Source organism: Electrophorus electricus, chromosome 14, assembly GCF_013358815.1.
Source record: "Electrophorus electricus isolate fEleEle1 chromosome 14, fEleEle1.pri, whole genome shotgun sequence".
Lineage (NCBI taxonomy): Eukaryota > Metazoa > Chordata > Actinopteri > Gymnotiformes > Gymnotidae > Electrophorus > Electrophorus electricus.
The window spans coordinates 6,291,692-6,311,023 of NC_049548.1; the positions used below are offsets into that span (position 1 = coordinate 6,291,692).

At 46.4% G+C, this 19,332-nt stretch overlaps 1 protein-coding gene across 5 annotated transcripts in view; it reads right to left on the reverse strand.

Moving 5' to 3' along the window:
• Positions 1-533: 533 nt before the first annotated feature.
• The window catches only part of bahcc1b (BAH domain and coiled-coil containing 1b), a 93,112-nt gene continuing 74,313 nt past the window's right edge, over positions 534-19,332 (reverse strand). For 4 of the 5 annotated variants that reach the window (XM_035533811.1, XM_035533810.1, XM_035533809.1 and 1 more), the window contains 18 exons: positions 16,331-16,488; positions 15,951-16,087; positions 15,469-15,576; positions 10,768-10,888; positions 10,315-10,498; positions 9,740-9,949; positions 8,738-8,890; positions 8,429-8,664; positions 8,263-8,322; positions 7,235-7,385; positions 6,837-6,954; positions 6,637-6,712; positions 4,183-4,291; positions 3,921-4,037; positions 3,641-3,790; positions 1,846-3,050; positions 1,411-1,647; positions 534-1,266 (listed from right to left, as the gene is read on the reverse strand). In XM_035533811.1, the coding sequence (XP_035389704.1) occupies positions 1,057-1,266; positions 1,411-1,647; positions 1,846-3,050; positions 3,641-3,790; positions 3,921-4,037; positions 4,183-4,291; positions 6,637-6,712; positions 6,837-6,954; positions 7,235-7,385; positions 8,263-8,322; positions 8,429-8,664; positions 8,738-8,890; positions 9,740-9,949; positions 10,315-10,498; positions 10,768-10,888; positions 15,469-15,576; positions 15,951-16,087; positions 16,331-16,488 (3,740 nt within the window). In that variant the 3' untranslated portion in view covers positions 534-1,056. The remainder of the gene's footprint in view (positions 1,267-1,410; positions 1,648-1,845; positions 3,051-3,640; positions 3,791-3,920; positions 4,038-4,182; positions 4,292-6,636; positions 6,713-6,836; positions 6,955-7,234; positions 7,386-8,262; positions 8,323-8,428; positions 8,665-8,737; positions 8,891-9,739; positions 9,950-10,314; positions 10,499-10,767; positions 10,889-15,468; positions 15,577-15,950; positions 16,088-16,330; positions 16,489-19,332) is intronic. The other variant, XM_035533812.1, reaches the window with a different exon arrangement.

Sequence of the window (19,332 nt, forward strand, 5' to 3'; positions counted from 1 at the left end):
CAGTTGATACCTTTATTTATATATATATATATATATATATATATATATATATATATATATATATATATATATATATATTTATATATATATTTATATATATATTTATCTATTTATTTATTTATATATATATATATTTATATATTTACACACATCAAATAAAACAATTTTACAACTATACACCTGAATAAGAAGATACAGTAAGCAAGAGGTACTGAAGTGTATGGCTTGATTAGAAAAAAAAACATTTAAAGAAAAAAATCTTTTAAGAAATTTTAACTTTAAATTATTTTCATGTTTAGTTTTCTGGGCATAAAAAAAATCCCTGGAAAATCCCTGGATGCCCAGAAGGCGTCATTAGAGTGGACTGTACAACTAAGACAGGGGCACTCTTAAACTGAAGTTCCATGAAGATCTCAAGTCTCCAGGGGGACACCCAGTTCCATCTTTCTGTGGCTGAGCACTGTAAACACACACACTCAAACTTACTATTTCTCTCTCTCTCTCTCTCTCTCTCACACACACACACACACACACACACACACACACACACACACACACACACACACACACACACACACACACACACACACACCATGCCACAGATTTGGTCCAGCTGGGATACAGAAATCCTGGTGACCAGTGTATTGTTAACACAGCTCAGTTCAGGGATTCCATAAGAATAAATCTGTTTCACATCTGTCTCAAGACGGTCATCATAAATATCCTCCTTACGTCCAGTGCCTCATCATATTCATTGAGAACTAAAACATCATTGCTTGGTTGTTGAGTCTTTGGGGGGGTGTCACCCCGAGTTGTGACCCATTAAAGACTCTATCACTCTACCAAGTACTGACTATAAGAGTTGAGGTGGGTGAGGTGCTGCCACCACAAGCAACAGCACCTCTAGCTCCCATTCCATCGAGTGCTAGTTTAGAGTCTTATTATGGGGCTTGATCTGAGACCATTCCAAGCACAGTAAAAATCGATTGTCAGCCCTTTCAGGACCCTCCTTCAAGGAGGCAAGATTCTTCAGTAGTACATCCATATGACAGAATGCTAGCAAATGATTGATACACCTTCAGCTGTGACCAGCTGGCCACTAGTGGGGTCATATGTTCCAGCCAGGTAGTACAGGTCCTGGCTGCTGCTGTTAGGTTTCCTTGTGCGACTGAGACGCTCATATTCAGCACGGCTGACTACCTGGCACTTATGGGAGATGGTCTGGACATCATTCTCATCCTCGTGGCAAGACTGGTACAGTGCATGCTACAAGAGCAAAGGAGGAAGTAAAACACACATCAAATTACTGGTACAAAAGTTGAGAAGAATTAGTTCATTAAAAAATGAATAAACCTCAAAAAGGAGGAGAAATTAATTAACCTCATGAAGAAAATGCAGTTTGGACTGTACCTTGCCATCCTGGTGTCTTTTGCCTAGTTTAGTCTCTTCGGGGTGGTAGAACCACTTCACTTTTACAACCATATTGCTTGCCCAAGATTCCCAGAGGCTCTCAATGCGGCCAATGTAGGGGAGGTGGGGTCGGCCAGAAGACAAAAATACTGCACAGTCGCCCACTCTGACTGTTTCTTTACCACGGACAATCGCTTTGTAGAAGAGTTTCCTTGCTTTTCCCTTAAGACCTCGTCTCTGGTGACAAAGACATACAACAGGGCTTACCTTTACTGCATTTACAGTTATAGCATTTAGCAGATACCTTTGTCCCAGGATACTTATAAAAAAAAATAATTGAAAAGTTTCATTAATTTTACAAATACCTCAACTCAGAAATGCCTCTGCACTCCACTGCATCACAGAAGTAAACTGTATTACAATTAAGAGACTTACCTGAGTGGGGTTCCCAGACCACCTCCATAGCTGATGAGCTGGTAGGAATGAAGATGAATTAGGTGGACTGTCCGAAGGGGACATCTTTTGCTTTTTGGGAAAAACCTTGGAGGATCTAGATTGCACTGTAGTCAGGGAGCTGCTGGGAATCTCCTTCCTCCTTTGATGCTTGCTGGTGCCATTGCTGGACGTGGCCTTTTGGTTGGTGACTGCCATGGTTTTGGCACTAAAAGCATGCTGTGTCAGGGCAGACAGCGGCTCAGGGTGCTGCTGCTGTTGGAGCACTGCATGACGAGAGGAGAGGCAACCCTGCAACAGAAGCTGAGATGCCTCTTCTTCATCTGAGCTGTAGGAGGAGTCATTGTCTGAGGAGCAAATGCTAGAACTGGACAACGAGCCTGAACTTGATGAGCTTGATGAACCTGAGGAGGACGAGGAGTTGGCCAGGCGAGAGAGGAAGCGTCCAGTATTGCGCATTGCTGCTCTTCTAGCATCTTCTTCCTCCTCTTCATCTTCATCCATATCTGAGTAGGAGCTGAGGCAATCACTGTGGCAGTTCAACCCATAGTCTGCATACTGGCCAAGCCCTAGACCGTGAGAGTGCTTCCGCACATCTGATGAACCCTTAAGAAGGTGGCTGCCACTCCTCTTGGTATCCTTTACCAATAACATTGGCTGAGAGTAATCCATTTGAGTGGTCTGTTCTCCCATGCCCTTGTTCCCAGAGCCCTTTTCCATTCTCCCCACTCTAGAATCAAATTCCGCATTTCCAAGAAGCATGAGTGCTTTTCCATTCTTTGTCTTTGGGGATGTAACTCCTTCATGGTCCAATTTGACCAGATACTCTTTCCTATCTCCTGTTCTTCTTCCCCTAACATTTGGGATGCTCTTGTGACCAAGTGGTAAGCCAGATGATGGTTGCTGGTTACCAAAGGATGTATAACCATTAGCAATGCTGCTAAAAGAATCAACCTCAAAAGAAGTGCTAAAGATTCCTTTAGCTGGTGTGGCCATTGTGGATCCAAGCAAGGGAAACATGTCTGTCTCCTTCTCTTTCAGAGTTTTCCTGGACAGCCCGTTGAAATGGAACAAATCCAGAGAAGGTCTCTTTTTGGACATGGCAACAGCTGGCCAGGTAAGCAAAGAGTAGGTACTCCCAGTAACATTCTCAGACACACAGCTCTTTGGGTCTGATTTGGGTCTACCTGTAAAAGACAGAAAAGAAAAGCAAATGAACAACAAACATATGAAAACCCCCCTCCTTAACCATGCTATACCCTATTTGCATTTGTTACATTCAATTCACAAAGTTCTTCTACAGAGACCTAATGGAACTATTTGAAATCAATATGTCTGAGAACTTTAAACCAAGGTAAATTTGATTCCATTCTATTGTTGTGCTTTCTCAGATACAATCTGCTGAGTACAAGTAGCTGGAATGGCAGATTTCACCCTTCAGTTAGCCCTAAGGCATTTCTATGAACTCTACAGTTTGAGTTATAACCTAGCCTTCAGGCACTTCCTCCATCCTATTCACATAGTTATTTGCTCAGTAGGTCACACCTAGTTCCTCTTGTTAACCACACATCAAGTGATTCAGGTTTTGTAAACAGTGACTATGTGAAAAACACAGGCAAAGTACCATTATCATTATCTTTACAGAAAGATTAATAACAATGATTTAGACAATTACTGGCTGTTAAAACTCCAAATTCTAGTTGTGGATTATCTCAGACTGCAAGAACCTCAGTACTGTAGTACTCTGAGTGCCAGAAGTCAACTTGTGGTCACCTACCTGGCTTCGCTTTAATGATAGTGTTCCCTGGGTCTGTGTTGCCATGCCACTCTAAAGACACATCCGTGTGTTGAGTGCTCTTCTGCTGAGTGGAACTCTTCTGCCTCCGGCGAGTTGGAGAGGCCAGGAGGGCTGGCGATGGCTCTGCACCTGCAGTCCGTAGATTACACAACATGTCTCATGACATATGTTCATCCAAAGAGTCTTCCTGATGATCAACATAAATTCGGTTATTCTCATTTGCACAATGAAGTCAGAGAATCAGGAATCGCAGACGTACAGTATATTTGATAACCAGGTGGAAGAAGGCGAATGTTGGGCAGGGAAATCCAACCCCGATCTCCATCATCAAACTCCACCATGACGGAACCTTCCTTCTGCTCCTCCCCAGGACCACCTGTGCAAGATATCAGCCATTTTCCACTCAGAGGCTAAGAGCATCAGAGACAGCAGAAAATAAAGTCTGGGAAATGTGTGTATGCGTGTGTGTTTATGGGTGATTTACAGTTACATTTTTTTACATTTACATGATTTTTATTTACCTCTGTGCACATAGCCAGGATATAGACACCGCGAGCGTTCACTCCAGTATGCACACACTCTTGTTCCATCAGTAAGACCTTCCACTGTCTCCAGTCGCACATCCAAAACCTGACACAAAGATGCAACAACACGGCTCATACAAAACCTCATTGAAGGTGACTGCAATGTTAAAACTCCGTCAGTGAGTGAAGGGTGGGTTAAAGACAGGCTGATAAGAGGCTGAAAGGATGCAAACAAAAACCAAACAGTTGACTTTATACCATGACACAGAAATCCAACACACAAGCTCACACAGACTATAGTTCACCCGCCCTTTTGAGGCCACCCATGGGCAACCCTACCTCCCAAGAGCTTGTTTTGTGATTTTGTTCCACTGGACACTTTTTCAGTCTGAACTCAGTATCAAAAGACAGGAAATCGGCATCAGTGAATAGGCGTCTGCTTGGGAACAATGAAATAAAAGATGGGGGGAAAAGAGGCTAAATCGATTACTTTATTGTGAAGCTGCCAGCTTCCCTCCTACTATACAGCCTGTTCTAGCACAGAGGGTGCACTGAGAGCTCTCTCAGGCATGGCTCAAACTGGGTTTCTCTGGTGAGGGCCCTTTGACAGAGCAGGCAGGCAGGGGATTTAGCCCTTGGCCCAGATCTGCAGGTAGCAGTGTTGGAGGCAAATGGGTGATAAGAAACTGAAGGGCATCAAGGGAATGAAGAGATATCAGTGAATATGGGGACTAATGTTTATTTGCTAGCAGCTAACTAGTGACTGAAGGGCTGGTTTTAGTGATTTATATTTGTTTTCACTAGTGCATTCGCTTGATTTTTTTCTGATAGTTATTTCTCAGGTGAGAACCCAGAAGGGGAAATTGACAACGTCAAAGGTATAGTCTGAAGGAGTTAATTAAATAAATAATTTTGAGTGTGTTTAGATGTGTAAGTCTCACTGTCGTCCCTCTTTAATTACAAACAACTGCCAACAATGCTGATGCACTGACTGAAATACACAAACACAGACACACTCACACACACACACACACACACACACACACACACACACACACACACACACACACACACACAAACAGGCAAACCAGACTGATCAGGTTGCTGGTGAGAACAATGCCAGGCTCCCAGGCAGGCTGAGCTGCAGGGGAAGATTGGTAAAGAATGCATCAAAGCACTCACCATGCAAATACCACTTGCTCTCTGTGTATCTCTACAATAAATACACACATACATAACACACAGCGACAAAAACAGACAGCCCTCACCTACACAGGGAATTGTTGTTTTTTTTTAATAGCCATGTAGTGTAGTGGTATGAGGATTGTATCATGAAGTGATATCTTTAGATATTTCACTGTGCATAGTGCTGAATTTGAGTATTGCGCTTCATAATCCAATTCTATCTCTCTAATGTGTCACCGAGACAAGCAGGGAGCTGCGGAGCTGGGCTGCTGATAGGCAGTCCCTCATGTCAAAAGCTTGCTCAGGCAGAGAGACAGTCTCTTTTTTCCCCCATCATGAAACAGAGACAGAGAGATGACTGAAAGATGCAACACGTATAATGCATTCAAATGAATGCGTGCCAACAAGGCGCTTGTTGGTTTACAGCATATAATCAGCCCCTCTCTCCCCATCGGCTTAGATAAACTATGCATGTAACTGTAACCCACAGTTCAGCCTCAAATATGTTCATAAATAAATAGATAAATAATAAAACAATAAAGTAAACTTCACTGTAAATTCACCTGAGGGGTACAGCAGACCTAACCAGGAACAGTCATTTGCAGTAATGGATGCTGGTTACAGTGAACTGCTGGTCTGAATTAAGAGTAAAGTTCTAACCTGGAGCAACATCGCAACACACTCAAGTGTGTGTTGAACTGGCCTCTCCTAGCAGAATACTGGGACTCTTTACAAGGGAACACACACACACACACACACACACACACACACACACACACACACACACACACACACACACACACACACACACCTCCTTTTCTATTATAACCAGATGTTGGAATGTTTCTCTGTTGATGAATTTGTGCTCAATGAGATAAAAAATTAGCAATAAAATGCACATATGTAAAATGCACTGCACGTCTTAAGTCAGATTTGAGCCCCACATAGACCAATCATGACAATTTAAACAGTTAGCAGCCAAGTAAATGTCTTAGCATATGTGCGCATGCACACATGCACATACATACACACACACACACACACACACACACACACACACACACACACACACACACACATATGTTCTGCTTCAAGCTGCTTTAGAAGAGGCAAGGTAAGCACGTGGGTCTGTGAGCATGAGGTTGCCTCAGAGGTCACCCGCGGCTCAGGGCCGTGTGCTGTGTATGAGAAGGACAGCCCATGTCGCAGGGTTCGGGACAGCGGGACAGCACAGGTCCTCTAGAGAATGCTTTATAAGAGCCTCACTGCTTCCTGAAGCAGCTGCTCCAAAGAGTAGATCCTTGGTCTGTTTCCCCTCTCTCCTTCAATCACAATGCTGTAACTGCAGTACAGAGAATCAGAGGAAGGAAACGACAGTAAGAGTAATTACAGTTTTCGATTTCCTTTTCGCACTGCTTTTCTGTTGTTTTTCCAGTGTGTATTTGCTGTAGAGCAAAGAGCCTTACATGTCAGGCAGGTCCAGGGTGCGCACATAGGCAGCATACAGCAGCTCATCCTCCTTTGAGATCAGCACTTTTAGCCCATCCCGCAGAGCCTCTCTGGTCAGGACACAGTTAGGCAGGGCTGGACACAGCACAGAAGAATAAACCCTTAAGACTCAAACCACTTAATGTGATAATGTAGTGTGAGGAATGCCGCAATAACCACTGTATTTCCTTTTGATTGTGTATTTTTTTTTTTGTATGTGCCTCTAATACATGAAACCTTAGAAATATGTTGATCTGTTCAATTAAAGTGAAAACCTATCCAAAATGATTTCATTCAGTATGTGTGTCTCATTTGGGATCAAAGTCCATTTGAATGTATTCAAGATCAGACTTAAGATGTATTTGAGCATGCTCACCTGCCACTGGATTCCTGTTCTGCTGATCTTCCTCTTCCTCCTCCTCTTCCTCTTCCTCTCCTTCGGAGAAGCTGCTGTCGTCATCTATGCGGAATCCCTCATCTGCCGCAAAGCTCTGCAGCAGGCGGCTCACGGCTCGCCCTTTGGCCTGCTGACGCAGGAGCAAACCGGAGTATGAGCCAGCCCCAGAGTGGGCCTCCTCGATCCCACTCCACACGTTCATACAAGGACATGTGCAGGCATGCATGCACTCCCATTCAACCATTCACATTCACACACCTTTAATTCTGCTACAGGCTACAATTTGTGACTTTTCATTTCAATTTCATACTTATTCATACACAACTCTGTTATTGCTCCATTCCAGACACCCTGAGCAGGTTTATTCTTGTGTATAGTTTTGGCTCGTAGCATTGCTCAAGAGTGCACCATATATTATAGTGACACTATAAATTATAGTGATGGCTTCACCACTGCAGAAGACGTCTACTTTTCTATTTTACTACTGAGTCTCTAAGGCAAGGCACAGGTTATGAATGCTGTATGTGCAGGCTTATGACTTCGTTCTTTATCCATTTTCTCAGGGGGTTCAGGACCCCTACCGAGCCACGGTTCGCCCACAACGAGCCCTGTGATTAGGCAGTCACAGTCCTCTTGCAGAACCTTGATAGTGACCTCATAGAGGCTGAGGGCGACAGCCTTGACGCCTCTAGTGTAAATCTTTTCAAACCTATTGACTGTTTTATTTCGACAATGCATGATTCAGCCGGCGAATTAGCAGGTGGATCCTGTGTTATCTTTATTGTGGGCAGATTTATGAGAGCCTGTGATGGTTCACTCCAATGTGAGGTTGCATAAACCCTCTCTGTACGATGAGGTTTTTTATGGGTGCCACAAGTCAGTGAGACCCAGGCCATCATGGTAACTGGCCAATGACGATTTCTGTCTGGTCTTTTGCTGTAGGCCAGCATCTCTTCTAAGTCTGATGATAATGGGACTAAAATATATGGGTAGTCAGAGGATCTCACCTGTTTGTTTTTAACACTGGTGTTTTGAGACGGCACAGCGTTGAGCCAACAGCTTCTCCTCTGAAATGAGCATAAGAAATGAACCAACACTGGTTGAATAGAAAGTTATGTGGCTTCAGTTCTGATTAGAAAAACCCTGTGAATATGAGAATAACATTCTACTGACCTTTCCAAGGATGATGGCACCTTTCCTAGTAGTCTTTTCCAGTGGATTGGGCATGGATTTAAGTACACTATTAAGGCCAAAGCTTGTGTTGTCTCGTGAGCCTCCTCTCCACCTGAGACCACTTGGTGTTTTCTCTGCCTGGTGATGAGTCCTGTGTGCACTGACCACCTTTGGCTTACAGGCAGCCTTTTTCCTGTCTTTCACATCTCCCTTGACAAGTGCCATATTCACGGAGTCTAAAGAGGGAGTAGAGTTATGGTTTGGTCTTAGCATTTCACTTGCTTTGGTCTGAGAGTGTGTACTACTCACCATGTCCAAGTATCTCCTTCTTGGTCTTGGCTTTCTGAGTGGCCTCCAGCTCAGCAGTGGAGGAGGGGGGACCAGACAGCTGCTCTTTAGAAGACAGATTCCTGATGTCCTCTGGTACGTCTTCGCTGTCATAGATGCCATCGTCTTCCTCCTCTGTGGGATGGCGGATCGATTTAACAGATTGACAACCTGACTGGGCTTCAATACTCTGAGGGCATCAGAGGCAATTACTGTAACAGTACTGTGATAACTCTTCTCACTGTACAATTTGTTCAATACTTAGCAAAGTTCATATTATGGGAGCAGTTGTCAACATTTAGAAGAACTGTGGTGCTCACTGAGGCCATGTCAATGGCAGGTTTGACCATGAAGCTCTTGCTGACCACCTGCAACTTCCTGCCTATCTCTGCGATCACCTACACACCCTCACAAACACTTAGGTCCCCACGCTCAAGAGTCACAGATCTCTCTTGGCAGTTACCCACTGTAGACAACTTGACTCTGATAGAGAAGAGATGGCACAGTGGCAACAGTGTCGAGTGTCAACACAGTGCCAACACACTTGTCACTTATGGGCCACTCTCAACACTCTCACATGCCTGTGAAATGTGAAAAGGATAACTTACAGGGTAATTAACAGAGCGCCCACAATAAAGTTTGGCTAAACCGCAGGCTTAGCTCACATTAACATTCATGATTGCTTTGGCTTCATTCTCACTTTGTTCACTCATGCACTCATTATTTCTCCTAAGTGCTGATTCAAATATGTGGAGCAGTGGAGCAGGTTGGAGGTTTTGTCTGTCTCGTTTTTTCCTCTGGGTGTGACATTCTAAAAGCGGCACGATGTCATCTCATGTTGCAGCTCAGGTTTTAGGGAGACATGCCTGCGGAGAAGCCGTTAATATTTTTAACGGTGTGACAGACGAGTGGGCATGTCGCGGGGTCTGCTGGTCGACATGGTAGGATACATCTCATTCCATCTGCAGACGGGCCATAACTCACCCGGCTCAGACACCTCGCTGTCCAAGGGAGACATGTCCTTCCCCCTGTCCTCCTGCTTGCTGCCGGCCAAGGCCGAGCTGGACAGCAGATGCTGTGCTCGTGTCTGCAGGTGAGAGGAGGCATGGCCCAGGCTGACCTTTGCCCTCTGTCCTCTCCGCATCACTATCCTCCGTCCATCTAAACTGTGACGGGCTCCTGTCTCGCTGCTCCCTGTCAGGCAGGACAGTGGAAAAGCTCTTGACAAACCCTGACTAGCCTATCAGTTACAGTTAAAGACCCTCCTAAACCCCTTCAATGGGAGAACATTTGATAGAGCATTATTTGAACGTTATTTGATGGAATAACGCCGACATTTTGATTTGAGCAACGATTGTTTTGAAAGACCAATCATATCAGTAGAAAGTGTATCCAGCAGTGCCACTCAGTTCTTTAAAAGGATGACAACATGATAATTAAAACCCCTTATAGTAACATGTCACTTTTGTGTACATTTTTTTTAATGGTTTTGTTTTCAGCTGGGACAATAGCAGGGTGCCTTTGGGCAGACGGTTTGGGGCAGAATGCTGGGAGTATACCTGTGTCACTGTGGGCCCCAGTCTTGCTGCTGTGGACGTGCTCTGCGGAGGCGGCAGAAGCAGGCCCCTCTCTGCGATGGAGCATGCTCTCCAGCCTGGAACCACGCTTGGCTTTGGCCTTCTGCTTAAGCTGAGCCATCTTGGAGCTCAGCAGTCTTGGCCTGCCTCTCTGCCGACAGGGAGCCTTCATTTCAAAAACAAGAAAAGAAGAAGAAGAAGAAAAGGGTTGGGGAGAGAGACAAGAACTGAAATTTGGGAGCCAAATGCAAAATATGTCTGTCGGAGCTACTTATGAGGGAACCTCCTCTCATTAATCCTCATAATGTGTTTATATATTCATATATATATATATATGACGTCATAGCCATGTACTTTTCCCATTCAAAATCACTGACAAGACTGTGAGTGTTCACGAGAGCCACTGGCTCTGTAGCGAACATCGGTGAACCCCACCTGGGTGCCGCTGAGCTGGTGGTAGGTGCCACTGGTCATCTTTTTCCTCTTCCTATGCTTGTCCCCGCCTCCAGGCAACTCTTCATGCGCAGCCAGGAGGCCTGGCCCCACCCCTGATGACCTGTCCATCACAACAGAGAGAATTCATGAGGAGTGCCGAGAGAGGGATGAAAAGGAGAGATCAGAGGGGAGTGGAGGGCTTGCCTTCCCTCTTGGTAGCGTTCTAATAACCCTCTCTACTGCCTTTGAAGAATGGAAGGGCAGAGGCCCCTTTCCTTACCGCATGCTTGGAAAACAGGGATCTGACGGCAAACTGTGAAATATCTGAGCGAAGTGCTGGTTAAGGCACCTCCCACTCATCATTTTGTTTGTTCTTTCCCCCTCTTGTTTTTCTCTTTGCCTATTTTCTTCTCACTCTTTTCCATTTAGCACCAATGGTTTTAAGGCTGTGGATTCCAGCATTACATTAATACAAGCCTCTCTCTCTTATTACCATATCAATGCATCTCTTCCCATACAAAGAAGCACAATTCAGTGGCCTTCAGGAGGGCTACTGAGAGTGAATTTGTGTGTGTGTGTGTGTCTGCCAGCCATCAAGCAGACCTATTAAAGTGAAATTGGGCTGAGCTTATATACATGCCATGCGGCCCATGGCTGTGCTCTTGTTTTGCTGTGTGTGAGTGTCAGCGTTTTCCCCCCCCGAGCTGCAGACAGCCACTTCAAAGCCGCCACAGGCTCGCCTTAGTCACTGCTCAGAGGGGCGGGGCACCTGTCACCCTACCTGTCAGTCATGCTGGAATGATTGGCAGCCAAGTGTCAGAGGCTATAGTGGCGTGTGGTTGGTGAATGCCGTGCCCCCGTGTCTCAGTGACGGCTCGCATGGTGACAAAGCAGACAAACTGTGGAAGCGCCCCATGTGAGAGGCCTATCTGTCTTCTACCCCAGGGAACATGAAATGTTCTCTTAAACACTCCACTCAGCAGCCTAACAGTGGAAGATTTTGGGCTATGTGTAAGGGCAGGAAGAGGCATTGGGAACACAGCGTTGGCTGGGTGCTATACAAGACCTCAGGGGACTTTGAAAACAGGAAGTGTGTGCATGCATGAAGATCCACAGATGCACACAGGCCCCCCTCAGTGTGAATGCGAGGCCTAGGCAGTGCTAGCTCGCTGTCGGCCGCGCGCAGAAGCCCACAGAGCACAGCGTCGGCTATGTCGCGCCTCTTTCTTCCGCTCAGCTGCCTCAGCGCTGGCTGCCTGCCCTTTACTCTGGCCGGGGCTGTCAGAAGGCATCAGTGTCCTTGGCACCCGGAACCCCCCATGCAGTGGCCCCGTTACAGAGAACCTCCGCCAGGCCCCAGAACGGGGGTTGATAGGAGGGTGGGGGCTGCCTGCAGAGAGAGATCCACAGCCAGGACAGATGGGTGGATGGGTGGGGGAAAGGGGAGGTAGACCATGGAACACAATCCAAAAAGCTCAGTAGGGAAGCTTTCTTTTGCACACAACAAACTTCTTTCTGTAGAATTTAGACAGTGCATGTGTTGACAGAGGCAAATGATTGCAGTGAAAAATAATTGTAATGATAGCTGACACTATTTCTAAACTACACTTTGGCTTAAAATTAGGAAATGAAGAATTAACACTGTAATATATCATTTCCAATTTTTTCACTGTTAATTTAAAAACAGCTTGTACACACACAAAGACACACACACACACACGCGCGCTCACAGACACTCAAACCCAAGCATCAGCTCTCTGTCTGACAGACACGAAACACAGTTCTTTTCCCACACTGTCATGTACAAAAAGCAGAAAAGGCACAGAAAGTGGAGAACAGAGACATGAACGAAAGAGTTTCAGCAAAAACTAGAATGGAAACGAGAGAAGAGTAATAGAGAGAGATGGTGAGGAGAGATAACGAGACAGAGAGAGCAATATGGGGGGGGGGGGGGGGGGGGGGGGGCAGTCCTATGGGAGTCTGTTGGCTGCCCTGAGCTGCAGGGCTGGATCGATAGACACTAACCTCTATCGACCTGCCACCGCCCTCAGCATAGATGCAACCATCTAGCCTTGATACCCAACCCAAGCACCCCACAACCCCAGTAACCCCCAATAACTTTACGCCCGACACTCCTCAAAAACATTAAAACAAAGCCAAGGAAGTAGAGCTAAGGAGGACTGAATCATAACAGATGCAAAAAACTCTGCAACCAAGGATGGGCTACAACACATGCTAACTCTCTCTCTCTCATACTCTTTTGGTTGCGCTCGCTCGTTCGCTCGCTCTCTCTCGCTCTCTCTCTCTGTTAGGATAGCCATGTTGCCCTCCAGCTTCGCTTACTCATGCAGTGGGCATTATGGGCCAGAAAGAGGCCTTTTCTTATCTTAAGGAAAAAAGAACAGAGCTTTGCTCCATGCAAGGGAAGTATTCTTTTCCACACAAAGTGCATCTGTATTCCACATCCTTCGCATTTGAATATAGCGCCAAGTGACTGACCCTCCCCCCATTGCTACGAGAGAGCAGGTCACCGTGGAAACTCATGCGTAACCTGACACTAGCTCTGGAGTGAGCTTTGCTAGATGACTGTTTGGGCTTGGTAAGGGCCAGGGTGGGGCTGCCTATTAAGGCCCAGTGTGTGAGCAGAGCTGACAGAAACGACCCTCCCCCTGCTCCGCCTGTCGCCGCCTGGCGGCGACCTGCTGACCTCCTGACCCTCTATGACCCCACTGGACCTTGTGTCAACCCTGTGTCACATTCCTGCTGTTAGCAGCCAAGCCAGTGGGAGCAGGGAACTTGTGTGTATTTATGTGTGCGTGTATAGAGGGGGTGGGTGTCTGAGACACACTGCCGGAGAATTCACAGCCCCCTAATTACAAAGGCCCTTCTCCTAAGAGAGGTCAGGATTACACAGTAATGCTATTCAGAGCAAGGGATTGATTAGAGAGAGAGAGAGAGAGAGAGAGAGAGAGAGAGAGAGAGAGAAAGAGAGAGAGAAAAAAACACGTGTACTGGTAGCAGTGTGTATCAGCAATGTTTTTTTATCCAGAAACACAAACATACTATCACACACACTCAAACACATGCATAGCTGACAGTTTTATAATCCAAGTTTTCACAACATGTAACAGGCACTTGTAAAGAAATGCAAATAAAAGTGGCAACCTTGCACCGCACAGCGTAAAGTATGCGGGGGAACCAGAATCTGCTGGGCTTTTGCCCATGAGCCCTTGGTACCTAAGCATATGTGTGGAACAGCATACTCCCAGCGTGCAACGTGAAAGGGCACGGCCCGTTCAGTTTGTGTCACCGAACAGTCCTGCTCCTCACAGAGTCCGGCTCTCTGGCAATGGCATGACGGCCTGTCAGCACTCCTAACCTTTTCAAATGACCTCTGACCTCTTATACCCTCTGTGTGACACCAGGGAGCTCTGCACTCCACAATACAGGAGGAGAGAGAGAGAAAGAGAGAGTGAGGAGAAAAGGAGAAACAGAGAATCTCATGGTGGAAGAACATTATGGCCCATTACGGCCAATAAAAGTGCCCCGCTTTCTATGGTCCACAGCTCACATGCTAAGGCCAGCGTTTACCTTCAGATTAGTCAACAGCAACTCAATTTGTTTGACATGAAAAATACGTAAACAGCACATATAAACCATAAGCCGTGCAGTGCTTGCCTCTCCCCTCGAGGCACCCCGAAACCGGACTTTACGACTCTGATAAATTCCAGTGGCGGGAAGTTGTCAGTGTTTTTATTTGGCAGGGGAATTATTAATGGCTTAGATAAATGTGAAGTGAGTACGGCACGTGCAATTAAGCTTCAGTTCTCGCTTCTCATTAGCGCACTGCTAATCAGCCTAGCCTGTAAACAGGAGGTTTCTTAATCAAGTAGGGTAAACCAGTCGGACCAAGTTTATCAAAATGTCTGGGGCCTGGTGTAAATGGAGGTGCATCTCAGGAGAGAACGCACATTCATCACAGTGATAACTTCCTGCTCTGGCTTTACGGAGGCATTTGGACACTTCGTTTTATCAAATTGGTATTGCTGGCATATCAGGGGTTAGGAGGAGTCATAACACTTGAAGATAATCAATGAAAGTTGTAAATATGATTAATGGCAAGCTCTTTGCACTGATTAAGCACTTAGTCTGTCTCATTTAAACTGGTACCAGTCTTCAAGCCACATTTACTTACACACAATGAGAGGCAGAGACTGCAGCAGCAAGCTGTGTTTACCGTGGCAACAGTGTGAAGTCATACTCTTCCGCACACATGAACACACATTCATGCGCTCTGCACACGTACCCACACGCACACACATGCACCCCCCCCCCACACCCACACACACACAAGCTTCATTGGATCAAGCCTGTGCTGGGCTACTTATCACTCATCTCAGTGGAGGTCAGTTGGATGCTGACTGAGAATATGCACGTTTTGTACCATTACTGTCAGAGAAGCCCCTCAACCAGAAGCGAAGATATGAACTACCACTGGCTGCTGCTTCGCATACAGCCACAGCATGAATACAAAAGCAGGAAAATAAAGAGACGATTAAAAGCAACTTGGAAATGGAACTTACATTTGACTTTGAAGTGAAGAGAACTCAGTGGGTGACTTCACTCACTCACTCATTCACTCACTCATTCACTTTCCATCTCTCTTGTGCACAGCTTGTGACACACACAACAGTAACTCACTTGACCCTTTTGTGGGTATCAGTAGGGGCAGGGGGTCCAGCAGTGGGCTTCCGCTTCCGTGGTCTGCCAGGCCCTCGACGGGCTGGGCTTCTTGAAGTTTCTTCTTTCCTGTGAATACACACACACACACACAGACACACACACACACACACACACACACACACACATGCATGGCTTGTCAATCACTCTAATTCACACTAATGATGTTGCATGGAGGAGAACACTAAGCTGTCTTGATTGCTAGCGTGTCCAGGGGAAGGGGCTTAAGTTGACACAAGGGTTTTAACCCACTGGTCATCAGCTTAAAGATGACACTGCACTTGCTGGGTGGCCTTCACTGCAGTCTGAGTGGAAAGAAAAGGGCTTGGAACATACCCTGAGGAGTGAGTTTCATGCCACAGATCGGGAGGCCAAGCATTCTAGTGTGCATGACAGTTTGTGTGGGTGTGGGTGTATGTGAGGGTGGTCTGCAGCTCACTCACTGGTGGTCGTGTTTTCTCTGTAGCTTGGCCAGTTCCTTCTGTTTCTCCTTGTAGCGTCTCTGCAGTTCAGCTAGCTGCACCCGCATTGCCAGTTCTTCCCTGTCCAGCGTTTCCAGGACCCTCTTCACGGGACATACCTGCAAGCCCCCGCCCACACAGCCCAATAAGTGTCAGTTGGCCCTCAGGTGCTGCTGATCTACCTAGAACCGCTTTACCACACAGAGCTGCTGATAACTCAGGTTGTACTAAAATACAATAGCATTCGAGTTTACATTGAGTGGACAACAAACATGATTCAATATGTCTCATCTGTATGTCTCATGCTTGTAAAAAGGCCATTTCCAGAAGCACACGAGAGCAGCAGGAGGAGTGGCAGATACCGGTTCGTGACGTGGCGTCCATTTGCACTTCCTGCGCAGGTTGAGCACTCGACGTAGGGGTGGGGCTGAATCATCAGTGGCAGGCGGAGTCTGTTCCAGTGCTCGTGCCGCTGCAAGGGTTGCCAAACTTTCTAGGTCAAAGGTGAAGATCTCTTCTCCTGCAGAGATACCCAGTTCAAATACAATTTTAAAGCAACTGCTGAAAATGTCTACCTCTGCAGGAGAACGCAGAGATCAGGAATCAGAATGTGCGTTTGGGTGTGGGTGTGTGTGTGTGTGTGTGTGTGTGTGTGTGTGTGTGTGTGTGTGTGGTGTGTATGTGTGTGTGTTCAATAGGAAAGGTTTGTTAGTGTGCAGGGCAGGACAGCAGCAGGAGTCATGCAGGCTAGAACAAGACAGTAGCCTCCAGCTGCATGGAAATGTCTGCACTTGTCTTTCTTGCTTTTGTACCTTCCTCGCGCTGTCCGACAGTGGCAAACCACTCTCCTTCCTTTTGAAATGCAAAACAATGCTCCCCTCTTGCTCCTTGTCTGTCTGTCTGTCTGTCTCCCACACTCACACACTCAGACAAGTGACCTGATGAGGCAGGTCTGTGTCTCATGCAAATAAACAGCGTAAGAGACAAAGTGAGCACACGAGAGTGAGTAGGAGACACGTAGTGACACACAAAAACACAGAGTGGGAGAGGGGTAGAGTGAGAGCAGGAGCGAAAGAGAGAGGGAGAGGGGAAAGAGGTAGACAGAAAGAGAGGGAGAGAGAGATTGTGTATGCAAGGCAGAGTGCAAAATAGAGAGCAAACAGCCTCTAAGCACGTAGTTGTTTCCTGCCGGCACCTTGTGCTTTCAGACACTGAATGAGCGATGATGATAGCTATTAACCAGAGAGCTTATCTCTGTACACGAGGCCGAGACGCCAGGAGCCATGTTACACAAAGAGGGGGAGAGAGCGCGTGAGAGAGGGAACGGGAGAGTGAGGAGGAAAGGAGCAGAGCCAGTGAGATGAAGGGGGATTTCTCTACATTTATCTCTGTCATTAGGGCAGGCCACACGCTCCCAGCCTCCACTCAGCAAATGAGCCTTGAATATTCATGACAGCCCAAGCTGGCCTGGGGACACTGAGGAAGCAGTGTATGCATTTTGCCTGTGTGTGTGTGCGTGTGTGTGTGTGTGTGTGTGTGTGAGAGAGAGTGAGAGAGAGAGAAAGCTCATAGTGTTACAGCAACACAAAATAAACCAGAATCTCACCACAAGACTGTGAGCTGAGTTGAGTGAGAAAGAGGATGAGGGAGAGGAGCCCACAGGGAAGTGGGTGGGAGGTAATAAGAGGTAAAGTGTTTATTGAGCCATCTATTTATTCTCAAACATGCCCTCATTACTGACATGGAAAGAATCCAATTTCCTCTACAGAGAGGAAAAAGCAGGGAAATACACCCACAGCGAGCTAGCAGTCTAGTGTGTGCCGGTACGGGAGGAAAGCATATGGGGGCTTAAAGGTAAAGAATAGCAAAAGGTACGAAGGAAACTGGTAAGACCGGCCAGACTGGTGGGGGATGAATGATGGCAGCATGAACAGCTTTTTACACCACAGACGAAGAGAGGAATAGTGAGAGGAGGAAAGAAAGAAAGAGCAGCTGAATGCTGAATTGCAGTATCCTGTGGGGGTCTTTAGTTTCCTCCAGGTCTCAGGTATCCTGTCTGATTGACATCACCGTGCCAGTTATAGCGCTGTGGTGGGGAGGCTGAAATCAATCTCCGGCCTGCTTCAACGAGAGGAGCCAGGCCCTAGCGCGACCGGGCCAGCTCGGGCTGCCTTGCGGAGGAGAAGGGACACAGGAAGAGTGGAGGACAGGAGGACACATGGAGGAGAGCGCTAAGAGCCCGGAGAAAAGGATATTCCCACTGGACAAACACCCTCAACACAGGCAGCCCGATTGAGCTGTTGAAAGCTGGTGGATGAAGACTTGTCCAGCCATTATTCATTGGGAAATCATGTGAAAATGTCAGAGGATCTTGCCACGTTTGAAGTTGTCCTTAAGTGTTCAATGAAAAGTCCATCGGTGTTTTGAAATCATTTTTGAAAGCCAGCTAAAATGGGGCCATTGGGAGCCATTTTGTAATACAGAGTATGGAGATTTGAAGTACTCACCAAGTGGAAATGTGGAAACATATTTTCTTTAGTTTTGTGAGGTATGAGTGGTCTAAAGCAAACATAAGGCTGTAGTTACAGTGAGGCGGAGGCTGAGGCTACGCAGTGACAGCTCATGTGTTGACATTTCTTAATGAAAACAAAGGTTTGTTATACTTGTTTCGTCTGCATAATATTATGGACACTATTAGATAGCACTGTATTATACAGTACTGTGGTTAGTTGTTGACAGGCATCCATTGGACCTTGAGTGTGTATGAAGTGTGTATGCAGCAGCTGCAGTAGCAAGAAGTCAAACTATTTAAACACCAGTGGGTAAATGTTATCTTCCATGAAATCTTCAGCCTATGAGACGCCAGATCCTGACAGCTCAACATAGGCCATGGGTGTAGAGCTCCTCCATAATTACAATCATTTAGTGGCAGCCGCTTTTATTGAGGACATCTGCCCTACCGTGGTGGGTTTCAGCGTTAGGCTTCTAATTGCCCCACTATGGCTTATTTAGATCAAAATTACACAATAGATTATGTCGCTTTAAATAGCAGTTCAAAAAAAATTCAGCTAAAGATGGAAATACAAGCGCAGACACACACACACACACACACACACACACACACACACACACACACACACACACACAAACTTTCTCACACACACACACACACAGCAAAAGTGCTCCTGAGCGTAAATGTGTCGAGTGCAGAAAGCATTTTGTATGCTGTTTTGGGGTCTTTTGGGATTCCATCTCTGCTAGAGAATGTTAGTGTAAATAAAAACATCCTCTGGCAGAGAGGCACACAACGTGCCGCGGAAAAGCGGCCAGGGCTTTGGGCGGCGAGCACAACAATGGAGGCTAA